We start from the raw sequence: 12,618 nt of genomic DNA, 5'->3' as shown, positions 1-12,618 counted from the left end.
TTAATACCTCAGCTAAAAGAAGAAAAAACTGGTGATCTTCTAGAGGGAAAGCATGGAGTGTTTCAGTCTTTTGGCTTTTCGTGTGGATGTTGGAGATGAATATTTAAAACATTTCAGTAGATGTGGCCGAAATAGTTCTATGATAAGTAACAGTCCAAAACGAAGTCATACATTGCATTGGTGACGCTATTCGCTCCTCAATATCGAAGGATGTAAAAAAGGCTAATTTTTGTAGCATTATATGTGATGAAACAAATTATGTCACCACTAAGGAACAGATGATATTTGTATTAGGTACATTGACATAGAGACCTTTGTTACCAAAGAAGACTTTCTGCGTTTTATTGAGCTTAAATCAACTACTGGCACTTCGATTGCAGAAGCCATCGATGAAGAACTCAAGACACTAGGGCTGAGCTATCAATATCTTTGTGGACACGGCTATGATGGCAATTCAAACATAGCTGAGAGACTTAAAGGTGTTCAGTGTCTTATTTTAAGTAAACAACCGTTGGCTATTTATACCTATTAGTTCAGCCACTTTTTGAACTTGTGCATTTCTAAGCCTTGTGATACTCCAATAGTTAGAAATATGATGGGAATTGTAGGAAGGATCACTTTCAGCATTCTTGTCTGCCTCTGCAAACAGAAAAAGTGCCCTAGAGGAAGTAATATCACGACCACCGTTCACAGAGTCAAAGAAAACAAATTTGAAAGCAATGTGTTCAACAAGATGGAAGGAACGACACGTTACCCCTATTACTTTCAAGGAGCTATTTGTCCCAGTCGTGACCTTGCTTGACGAACTTTCAAGTAGTCGTGAAACCAACGCAGAAACGGCTAGTAAGGCTTGTATGTTTAGTTCTGCTGTCCAAAGAGGATATTTCGTAGTAGCTTTAGCAACTGCGACATTTTGCTTCTCTTTGAGTAAGCGAACAGCTCCAAAGTCCTAAAATTGATTTAACAACTGCCTTAAATCATGTCAACGACGTGCTTGAGGTATTCGACAGTATAAGGACGGATTCGGAAATAGAATTCGTAAGTGTTTTTGAAGACGCTGTTAAACTGGCAGAAGATATTGGAAGTGTAAAAGCAATGCCAAGAACTATTTCAACACAAACCAAAAGAGACAACGTTCCTACTACAAACGCCGAGGAATACTTCAGGCGAACAGTATTTTTACTTGTTGTGGATCGTTTTATTGCCAAGCTAGAAGCAAGTTTTTCCCCAAGATTTTCGCACCATATTAACCACTTGAAGGTCTTATTAACGCACACTGTTTAAAATACAGTGAGGATGAAGTGATCCAGGCATCTGAGAAATATGAACAGTTTTTGGAGCGTTCTTAACTTTTAGTGGAAGGAGAACTGAAACTATGGTAGAAAAGTTGCTGAAACAGTAACTGAAACATTAAAGAACTGTGACAAGCATTTTTTCCCAAATGTATATGTTTTACTTCAAATATTTGGGACTATTCCTGTCACCACAAGCACTTCTGAACGAAGCTTCTCTACTTTGAGAAGAATAAAGACTTATTTGCGTAACACAATGGGGCAGGTGAGACTAAATGGATCGGCTCTTAGACATAAAGGAAGAGATATGGACATTGAAAGTATCATTGACATATTCAGTAAAAAGAAACAGAGGCAAATGAGCATGACAAATTGGGCAGAAGACGGAAATATACAGTGAACTTTGTCACAGACTTTTTTTTATATTCATGTCAAGTTCAAGTTTTTACATTCTTGTCACCTTCTATATCCAGAAAATTAATGAAAACTTATTTGTTGTAAGATGACCTTTTTCATGATTTATGTAAGTTATAAAATCTCCCATGTGAAAATAAGTTTCTTTTCCCGGAACTCCACAATAGTTACAAAAAACTACTATAAGCAATACCAAATTTTACCAATTTGTCGGCGGAGGACCCCAACAAGACCCCATTATTCATCTCCCGGGTGTGAAAGCTGTCACGGGGACCGCAAGTAACGCCGAGAGGTACTGTGAGACTCTGAAAAAAACCCTAAATGGGCAATTCTGAACCGGAGAAGAGGAATTTAGAGCAAGGTTGTACACATTCTCCATGACAACACTCGCCCACACATCGCTCGGCAAACCGTTCCTCTCCTGCAATAGTTTCAGTGGAACATAATCACCCACCCACCCTATAGTCCTGATTTGGCGCCCAGTGACTATCACCTGTTGTCCCCTAGGTTAAAAGAACATTTGGCTGGAAAGCGATTCAGCTCCGATGAAGAGGTGAAAGAAGAGGTTCATAACCTTCTGAACAGCATGGCGGCGAGCTGGTATGACATGGGCATGCAAAACTGCTACAGCATCTACAAAAATGCATCGACAGAAATGGTGATTATGTCGAAAAATAGCTAAATGTTCAAGCTGTAAACTGATGAAAACCCTTGTAGAAATAAACAGGTCTATGTACTTATAAAAAAATAGGAGACCCTACTTTTGGGATTATCCTCGTATAAATGACATAATAATTAGAATGATTACATCGTGCTAAACTATTTTCATACAACACATAGCATCAAGAGACTGTGATGCCAAACCAACAAATGAGGAAGAAACTAAATCTCTTCTGGGTCTGTCGATATTGGCTGGGCATTACAAGGCAGGAGACCAAAATATGGAAGGACACAAATTTCGGAATTGCAATATTTCATGCAACAATGAGTTTAAGGCACTTTCGTTTCTTGTTGCATTGTTTGAGATTCAATGATATTCAAGACAGACCACAGCGTAGAGAACTTGATCGCCTAGCTGCGTTCATAGAAGTGTTTGAATTATTCAAGTCAAGCTGTGTCAGTAAATAATTACTGACTACGTCCAAATATACGACAGTCGGTGAACAACTGGTTGCATTTAGCGGCAAATGCAGTTTCCGACAGTATATACCAAGCACACCTGTGAAATATGGTTTGAAAATTTTAAGTGACGCAAGAACATGGTATACTTTGAGGATGGAAAGCTATGTTGGGGAACAGGCGGAGGATCCCTTTGCACTGTCAAACTCGCCTAAGGAGATAGTAAATAGACTTGTACGGCCTATCGATGGTACAGGACGCAATGTGCCACTAAACAATTTTTTTCGTTCCATACCACTGGCTGAAGCAATGTGTCACTAAACAACTGGTTTCGTTCCATACCACTGGCTGAAGAGCTCCTGAAAAAGAAACTTACAGTCGTAGGAAATCTTAGAAAGAATAAGAGGGAGCTCCCTCCAGACTTTGATTGCACGAGAGGTCGTGAACTTAGAAGCAGCCGTTTTGGATTCAGAAAGGATATCACCATATTTTGATATGCGCCGAAGAAGGGCAAAACTGTTATTCTCCTTTCATCTTTGAATCATGACGGTGCCATTGACGCTAATACTGCAGAGGAAAAGAAACCAGAAATTATAACAATGTACAATAATACCAAAAAAGGTGTTGACACAATAGATGAAATGTGCACTACTTATTCAACCTCAGTAAAAACTAGACGCTGGCCACTTGCCTATTTTTCCGAATGATTGACAGTGCTTGCATTAATGCCTTCATAATATATGCAAATAATGACAATAAGACGATTTCCTGAAGAATGTTTTTACATAATGTCAGAAGGTTGTTAGCAAATCCCATAGTGTGCAAGAGAGCAGCCATCCACTCTATGCCTAATCAAGTTAGACAGAAAGCTGCTAAAATGCCGGGAATTGAAGACAGCAACAATGCACTACCTTCTGAACAATGACTACTTAAGTCCAGGCGCTGCACAGTTTGTCCTCAGAGTAAAGATATAAAAGTTAAATCGCACTGTGCTCGACACTTGAAAGTTATGTGTGTAAATGACATGAGAAATGTGTGTGAGAAGTGTTACGATAACGCACCCCCGGCAGCCAGTGATAGTGACTGATTTCATAAAATGTTTGTATCAGTTGACTGAACAAATGTTTAATAATATGTATAATGTAATACAGTATGAAGAATAACAGAAATAAATAATTAAACCAAATATTGTAAGAAAGTGGGAATTATTGCATTTGTTTCAATAAACTCAATTTAAAGATTAGATTAGATTAGATTCAGTTTTCGTTCCATAGACCCAAAAAATGAGATGATTCTCGTGGGTGTGGAACATGTCAGAAACTATAACATAAAACATTTGAATATATGTGTAATACTTACTACCCTGATCATTTGTCAGGAGATAGTTGAAATGGGTTAATACAATGCAGTAAACTGGAACAGCTAATATTTACAGAATTAACACACTGTCAGAATGAAACACTGTTATGCACTATTAATAAGACCTGAGTTTCTCCTGGCGTATACAACTTTCAAATAACTTCCGGGAATTCAGCCAGGTAACACTTTCAGCGACCGCCGATATTTCGGCGGGAGAACACCCCGCCATTTTCAAGGCCTTGAAAATGGCGGGGTGTTCTCCCGCCGAAATATCGGCGGTCGCTGAAAGTGTTACCTGGCTGAATTCCCGGAAGTTATTTGAAACACTATTAATAAGTTTATCATACACAAAATACCTAATCTTGACTGTTATGACCAAGTGTCGTCAAAACTGAAATCTAACAGATATTTTTATTTAAGCTGGCGTAAGAGTCTCTGTTCATAAATTCATTTATGGAGTAGAAGGAGTTGCCTATCAAAAAGTCTTTCAAACTCTGTTTAAACCATACTTTATCTGCAATCAAGTTTGCTTACAGTTGCTGGCAATTTATTGAAAATGTGTGTTCCTGAATATTGGACCCCTTTCTGGACCAAGGTAAGTGATTTTAGGTCTTTATGTAGAATGCTCTTATTCCTAGTATTGATACTATGTATTGAGCTCTTGGTGGAAATAGAGATGTATTACTTAGACAAAGTTCTTTGGACAGGTTTCTACAAGATGTTCTTGAATTTGCACCACAAATGATTCTTATCATACACATTAGCACCCTAAAATCTTTTGCTCAGTTTGATGAGTTGCCTCAGAATGTGATCCCATATGATATAATAGAATGAAAGAAAGCGAAGTATGCAAGTTATTTTGTTTTTGTATCTCCTACATCTGGCATCATTCTCATGGCAAATACAGACTTGTTTAGGCGCTTAAGCAATCCTGTGGAATGCCCTTCCCAACTGAATTTATTATCAAGTTGTAATCCCAGAAATTTAACACTATCAACCTTTTCTTTCTGCATGTCTTCATATGTTATACATGCTGGAAGGAAATCTCTTACAGGTTCTGAACTGCATACAGTGGGTCTCCTCAAAGTTTAATGACAGTGAATTAGCTTTCAACCACTTATTAATGTCAGTGAAAATTTGATTAGCAGCTATTTCTAAACATGTTCTTGACTTGCTACATATTGCAATGTACATCACCTGTAAACAAAACAAACTTAGCATCTGGCAATGTAACAGATGAGAGATCATTAATGTGCACTAGAAAAGAAATGGACCCAAGGTGGAACCTTGAGGAACACCACATGTAATTAATTCCCAGTCAGATGAAGACTGACTGCTTACTCCACAGGTATTTTGCAATGACACCCTTTGTTTCCTGTTATCTATATAAGACCCAAACCATTTTGCAGCATTGCCAGTGACATCATAATATTCTAATTTACTCAAGAGAATGCTGTGGTTCACACAGTCAAAGGCTTTTGACAGGTTACAGAAAATGCCAGTAGCCTCTAATTTATTATGTAATGAATTAAGTAGTAACTAATTTATTATCTAATGAATTAAGTAATGTTAAATAAAAGGATAATGTACTCAGAGATAATAATTCTAAATAGCCATTTGTAAAGTAAACATATTCATACCAGTGATAGGCTGCACAAGAATGTCATTATAGCCGCTTTTATTTGGTGTGTTAGCAACACCCTGAGCGACTATTAACGCTACGAAAAGCCTCACGACCTCACAATGGTTCATAGTTCAAAAACTTGCTCAACAAATATAATATTTTAGACACGGGTTTATAGAGTTAGATGTTCTGTCTACTGCTTCATAGTACAGGGTTATTACAAAAGATTGAAGCGATTTCACAGCTCTACAATAACTTTATTATTTGAGATATTTTCACAATGCTTTGCACACACATACAAAAACTCAAAAAGTTTTTTTAGGCATTCACAAATGTTCGATATGTGCCCCTTTAGTTCCTCCCACACTCGGCGGAGCATGTCCCCATCAATGAGTTCCAAAGCACCGTTGATGCGAGCTCGCAGTTCTGGCACGTTTCTTGGTAGAGGAGGTTTAAACACTGAATCTTTCACATAACCCCACAGAAAGAAATCGCATGGGTTTAAGTCGGGAGAGCGTGGAGGCCATGACATGAATTGCTGATCATGATCTCCACCACGACCGATCCATCGGTTTTCCAATCTCCTGTTTAAGAAATGCCGAACATCATGATGGAAGTGCGGTGGAGCACCATCCTGTTGAAGGATGAAGTCGGCGCTGTCGGTCTCCAGTTGTGGCATGAGCCAATTTTCCAGCATGTCCAGATACACGTGTCCTTTAACGTTTTTTTCGCAGAAGAAAAAGGGGACGTAAACTTTATAAACTGTGAGATTGCACAAAACACGTTAACTTTTGGTGAATTGCGAATTTGCTGCACGAATGCGTGAGGATTCTCTACAGCCCAGATTCGCACATTATGTCTGTTCACTTCACCATTAAGAAAAAATGTTGCTTCATCACTGAAAAGAAGTTTCGCACTGAACGCATCCTCTTCCATGAGCTGTTGCAACCGCGCCGAAAATTCAAAGAGTTTGGCTTTGTCATCGGGTGTCAGGGCTTGTAGCAATTGTAAACGGTAAGGCTCCTGCTTTAGCCTTTTCCGCAAGATTGTCCAAACCGTCGGCTGTGGTACGTTTAGCTCCCTGCTTGCTTTATTCGTCGACTTCCGCGGGCTACGCGTGAAACTTGCCCCCACGCGTTCAACCGTTTCTTCGCTCACTGTAGGCCGACCCGTTGATTTCCCCTTACAGAGGCATCCAGAAGCTTTAAACTGCGCATACCATCGCCGAATGGAGTTAGCAGTTGGTGGATCTTTGTTGAACTTCGTCCTGAAGTGTCGTTGCACTGTTATGACTGACTGATGTGAGTGCATTTCAAGCACAACATACGCTTTCTCGGCTCCTGTCGCCATTTTGTCTCACTGCGCTCTCGAGCGCTCTGGCGGCAGAAACCTGAAGTGCGGCTTCAGCCGAACAAAACATTATGAGTTTTTCTACGTATCTGTAGTGTGTCGTGACCATATGTCAATGAATGGAGCTACAGTGAATTTATGAAATCGCTTCAATCATTTGTAATAGCCCTGTATATTTATTTCCTGATGAAGTTTTTTGTTAGTAATCCACTGAATTCAAAAGCATAATGATGTACATAGTTACAGTACCAGAAGAGAAAAATGACATTCACCACTCCACATTAGAATTGTTTTTAGCACAAAATGGGGTGCACAATACAACTAAAATTTTTCATCACTATTCTGGGGATGTAAAATGTCTGACAGAAAGCAAACTGAAAAAGTTTCCCTTGACAACTCCTTCTGTTGCATAGAAGAATTTCTATTATAGTTATAAGGTAAGTGTGGTGAGTGGAAATTACTGACTCACATCTGTCTTTAAAAAAAATACTGACAATTTAACTCGGGAAGCGAACTCGTTCCACATCATTACGATTTATCGTGCAAAACGATCCATGGATCAACTAATTACTAACCAAGCGTTGTTGCGATTTTTCTTAATGTCGCAAAAAGTCGACTTAACACTGCCAAACTGTCACAAAACACTGATTTGAATTGTATCAAACAGCCACATTTTATCCTTCTACGTTATGCTCCCTTCAATATGCAGAACTCAGCAGCTCGACTTTGTTGCGTGACTGTGATTGCTTGTTTGTGACCAGCAATGATACAATTATCTGCCACGGGTGAACGGATTTGGTGCAGTTAGTCGGCGCGGTGGAGGGGGGGGGGGGGGGAGAGGTGGGTGCATACAACATTCTACATACATCAGCATGGCATTAATTTTGTCTGGTACATTAACGCGGCGTGTTTCAGTCTCATATACATTAACGCAGCGTGTTATATATAGTTCGAATCATCGCGATGTGATGTTTTCAAGATCAACTTTGGTACAATTAAAATACGTCTTTGGCTCTTCTCTTGCCGCTCTATAGTCTATGGTTCTAGCGTGTGTGTCGTTTGAAAGTTGTTTACAGTTGCCGAGAGCAGGAGACGCGGTATTATTTTGATAGCATCATGTCATGATGTTTCGCAGTTCCATTGGTATCAGTACTGACGGGATATATAAAAGCGTTTCGTGCTAGACGTATTAGGAAAAAAATATATTACGATAAAAACTTCATAAGCAGCATGGAAATCGAGAAAGAAGTGTGGAAATCAGTGTTGCAAATTCTCATGTTTCAGCCTGTAATGGAACTGAAAAATGTCACCGAATTGTTATCGGAACTGAATGGTAAAAATGTTATTGCCTTCTGTCGTTGCCATATTGCCTTTGTGTCCATATTTCTTAGTTCATTCTCTTGCAATCGTCTTTTACCTGTTTCATTAATTTACCTGTAGCATGAATGTCATTTTGATTGCCATTCCTTCGTTCTTTTTTAGACAGAAGAACAGTGGCGGTTGATTTAGACAGTGTTATTCACCAGATAAATCGGCATGTGAATCGACACGGACAGCAGTTAACTAAACAGATCTGTGAAATCACAGAAAATGAATATCTCATCTTATTCAGTACGAGCAACAACGCAGCTATTCAGTATGTTGATATTATTTACCTTTTGAGCGTAATCATTTCGCAAGTTCGGTTTGAAAGAATGATCGTTAATTCCAGAACTTGCCTTCTATTTTAATTGGGCTTTTGCATACTTTACATGGCTATAATATTTTCCACTCGTTCATCAGTTGTTTACAAACACCATGGTAGTTCTTTATCTAAAACTACTACTACCATTTGGGTAGGGCCTATAATTAAGTCTAAGATAAGCCTGTGTTTTATGACAGTTTCACAATGTTAGTTCACATTCCCATTTCCATAGTCTTTGAGTGCTCCTAAAAAACACACACAGACACACACACACACACACACACACACTCTACCAGTGATAAATGTGTATTGTAGGCCATAAATGGACAACTTCTTATCCTTCAGGAGATTACACACTGCTTATCCCAAATACAGCATGTTAGACTGCAAGGAAAAGTACACATGGTGTAAAAACTACCATGCCTTTGCTTTGTAGAAGGCTTCAGATACTTAGTAGGTCAAAAACATAGAACTGTTCTCTGATAGTGGGCTGTGGTTTGAGTTTAGTTGCCATGTTGTGAATTTAATCTCCACCCATGCAGTAGCCTACCATCACTGTTATTCACTAAATGGCTATATGAACTTTGTAGTACATTAGCTTACTGGTACATGTAATTTATGTTATTTCATTGTAAACACTGTGGCTTGATTTCAAGATTGAGCATGTATTTACACATGATCATTTTTAGTGTTTCCTTAGGCCTTCGGGCATTGTGGGTTTCTTGCTGACACTCTTTGTCTGACCAGTCAACCACGTGTCTATACCACCTCCTGTTTAATTGGTCTGAGCCTCACCTGGTCAGATTTAACTCTTGAACACGAGGGATATGCACATCTACCACTTTCTTCCATACCACTGTAAAGATAATTAAACCTATGTATGTGGTGTCTGTTCTTTTGGATACTATTAATTAATGTTCGAAGGACTAACAGACATGGTTTGTGGGTAGGCATCAATTTAATTCAAAGAGGAAAGTTGAAAATTTGTGCTGGACTGGGAATCAAACCTATGTCTCCTGCTTACTAAGCAGATGCTGTGACCACTGAGCCATCTGGACACAGCTGTTATTGCAACTCCTAGACTACCCTACCACACCTCCTATCAGACCCGAATTCTCAATTTATTCACACACTGCTAGGATAGTGCCCGGCCCATTATTGTCATTACTTGCGGCATTTCGCCGATTCCCATAAGAGTTCGATCTGGTGTGTATCCATACTGAAGAGATCATTGGCCATCTTTGCCCTAATTCGATATTTGTGGTGTTCGTTCTTTTGGGCAGGTCAGAAAGAACAGACACCATTTTGATCCAGGTTCAAACTCTTATGGGAATCAGCAAAATACCGCAGATACCATAATCAGAATAATGGGTAGAGGCACTACATTAGTGATGTGTGATTACGTTGAAAATTTGGGTCTGATGGAAGGCAGTCGGTGCACTTGCGATAAGCACTGTGTATGGATGGCTTAGTGGTTAGAGCATCTGCCTAGTAAGCAGGAGACCCAAGTTCAGTTCCCTGTCCAGTACAAATTTTCAATTTCCCTATTGATTTAAATCAATGCTCGCTCACAGACAATGTGTGTAGTTGCTTTGTGTAATTATTAAATCTATCTGCTTTGCTGTTGTTAGTATATTCAGTTCAAAGGCTAGTTTGATGCATATATCCACACCAGCCTATCCTGCACAAAGTGACTCATCTCTTGTAAATAACTGCAAACTAGGCCTACATCCATTTGAACCTGCTTATATATTTTAGCAACCCCTCCCCCCCCCCCCCCCCTAAAAAAAACTCTCCCTCCCCTTCTTTCCACTCCCAAACTGACGATTCCTTGATACCTCAGAATGTGTCCAAACAATTGTTCCCTTCATTTAGTTAGGTTGTACCATAATTTTCACTCCACTCACAATTCAGTTCAGTCCCTTCTCCTTCACTATTCAGTCTACCTATTTAATATTCAGCCTTCTTCTGGAGCACCACATTTCAAAAACTTCTATTCCCTTGTTGTCTGAACTGCGTATATCATTCACGTTTCACTTCCATACTAGGCCGTAATTCAGATAATCCTTCAGAAAAGACTCCCCGAGATTTAAGTTCATGTTTGACATTAAGAAATTCCTCTTTTTTTCAGAAATACTTTTCTTTCTACTGCTTGTCTGCATTTTGTGTAATCTCTATTTTTGTTGACGTACGCCACTTTATTGCCCAAAAGGCAAAATTCATCTACTACTTTGAGTCTCACTTTTCCTAGTCTAATTCTCTCAGCATCATCCAGCTTAAACTACCTTCCATTACCCATGTTTTACTATTGTTTATGTTAATCTTCTCTTGTATCCATTTTTTATTAAACTGCTCTTCCTTGTCCTTTGCCGTCTCTGATAGAATTTTGATGCCTTCATAAAACCCCAAGTTTTTAATTGTTCTCCTGAACTTTCAGTTCCCTTTACAAATTTCTCCTTGGTTTCCTGCACAGTTTGCTCTGTGTACAGATTGTGTAACATCAAGGATTGACAATAACCCTGTTGGACTCTTCTCAGTTACTGCTTCTTTTGTATCCTTCAACCCTTGTAACTGCTCTCTGGTTTCTATATAATTTGTAAATAACCTTTTGTTATCCGTATTTTACCCCTGCTAGCTTCAGCATTTCAAATAGTGTAGTCAGTGTGGTCAGAAACTCTCCAAATCTATAAAATTATTTAATTACTTTCCTTAAACCTATCTTCTGATGGAAGTTGTAGGGCCCATATTGCCTTTTATGTTCGTACTTTTCTTAGATGCCCAGAATGGTTCCCGAGGTTGGTTTCTACGTTTCCCATTCTTCCTTAAATAATTTGTCAGTGCAGTAAATTTTCAACTATTCGGGCAATGTGACAGAAGGTCACATTGGATAGGCTGGAGTTCTATAGTTTCTCTTTTCTGACCCTAGCTGTACTATACAAAACACCTTTTTTATACCAAAACCTAATTGCATTAACATTTTCTCACTTCGTACGTAATACATGCTAGTTACATATGTTTGTTATGTATGTACTGCGCCCTTCAAAAAATGTTGAAGAAAAAATAAAATGATCTGCATGGTAAAGTATGAATGTATGATTACTTACGTGTGAAACACCAGGCCTAGCAACAAAGATGAAACATAAAGATTTGAGGTTCTAAGAAAGCCTTTGGTAGGTGACTGTTCCCCTCCTTTAGCCCTTTCCCACATTGTAGTATCCTTCCACTTAAGCAAACAGATGATATCCACTGGCATTGCTTCCTCCTGCTCACTTATGTACTTGCAGCATTGCCTCAGCCATCTTTAACCTTCCCAAATATGGGATGATATTTCTCTTCCTCCTGCATCACCATTTCCATAATATCATCATCACTTGCCTGTCATTCTGTGACGTCCTATGTGTCGACATCCTCACAGTGTGGTACATTTTTGGTTTCACATGTGGGGTCAAAGTTAAAGGTCCACATCATGGTATAAAAGAATTTACCAAGACCTCACAAATAATATGTTCAGAATCTCTTCCCACACATTGGTCAACCATCTTATGACACCTAGCAAGTCAATCCTCTTCAGAATGGTTACACAGTTCATTATTAGCAATCGCTGATATCAATTAAATAAGAAGAAGGTGGCAAAACTTCTTTAGCATTTCGAGGGTGCCCTCGAAACTTCTTTAGCAGCTGAGGGCAGCTGACATCTTGTACAACTTTTTGTGCTCTTTTAAGCGACATACTGAAAAAAGATTTCTTTAGCTATTTTCATGTGGACAATTTGAATC

The 12,618-nt window shown here is 39.0% G+C and overlaps 1 protein-coding gene across 6 annotated transcripts in view; it reads left to right on the top strand.

Annotated features, from left to right (window-relative positions):
- The first annotated feature begins 8,134 nt into the window (after positions 1-8,134).
- Positions 8,135-12,618, top strand: part of LOC124544809 (non-structural maintenance of chromosomes element 1 homolog) — a 44,059-nt gene continuing 39,575 nt past the window's right edge. For 5 of the 6 annotated variants that reach the window (XR_006967566.1, XR_006967565.1, XM_047123499.1 and 2 more), the window contains exons 1-2: positions 8,171-8,491; positions 8,641-8,794. Coding sequence is in view for 4 of the 6 variants with exons in the window: in XM_047123499.1 (XP_046979455.1) it covers positions 8,389-8,491; positions 8,641-8,794 (257 nt within the window). In the remaining 2 variants the exon portion in view is untranslated. Of the gene's footprint in view, positions 8,492-8,640; positions 8,795-12,618 lie in introns of all 6 variants that reach the window. The other variant, XM_047123498.1, reaches the window with a different exon arrangement.

The sequence above is a fragment of the Schistocerca americana genome, chromosome 8, assembly GCF_021461395.2.
Source record: "Schistocerca americana isolate TAMUIC-IGC-003095 chromosome 8, iqSchAmer2.1, whole genome shotgun sequence".
In the NCBI taxonomy this organism is placed as follows: domain Eukaryota; kingdom Metazoa; phylum Arthropoda; class Insecta; order Orthoptera; family Acrididae; genus Schistocerca; species Schistocerca americana.
Note: the sequence above shows the minus strand (reverse complement) of the source record. Positions and strands in the feature narration are given on the sequence as shown.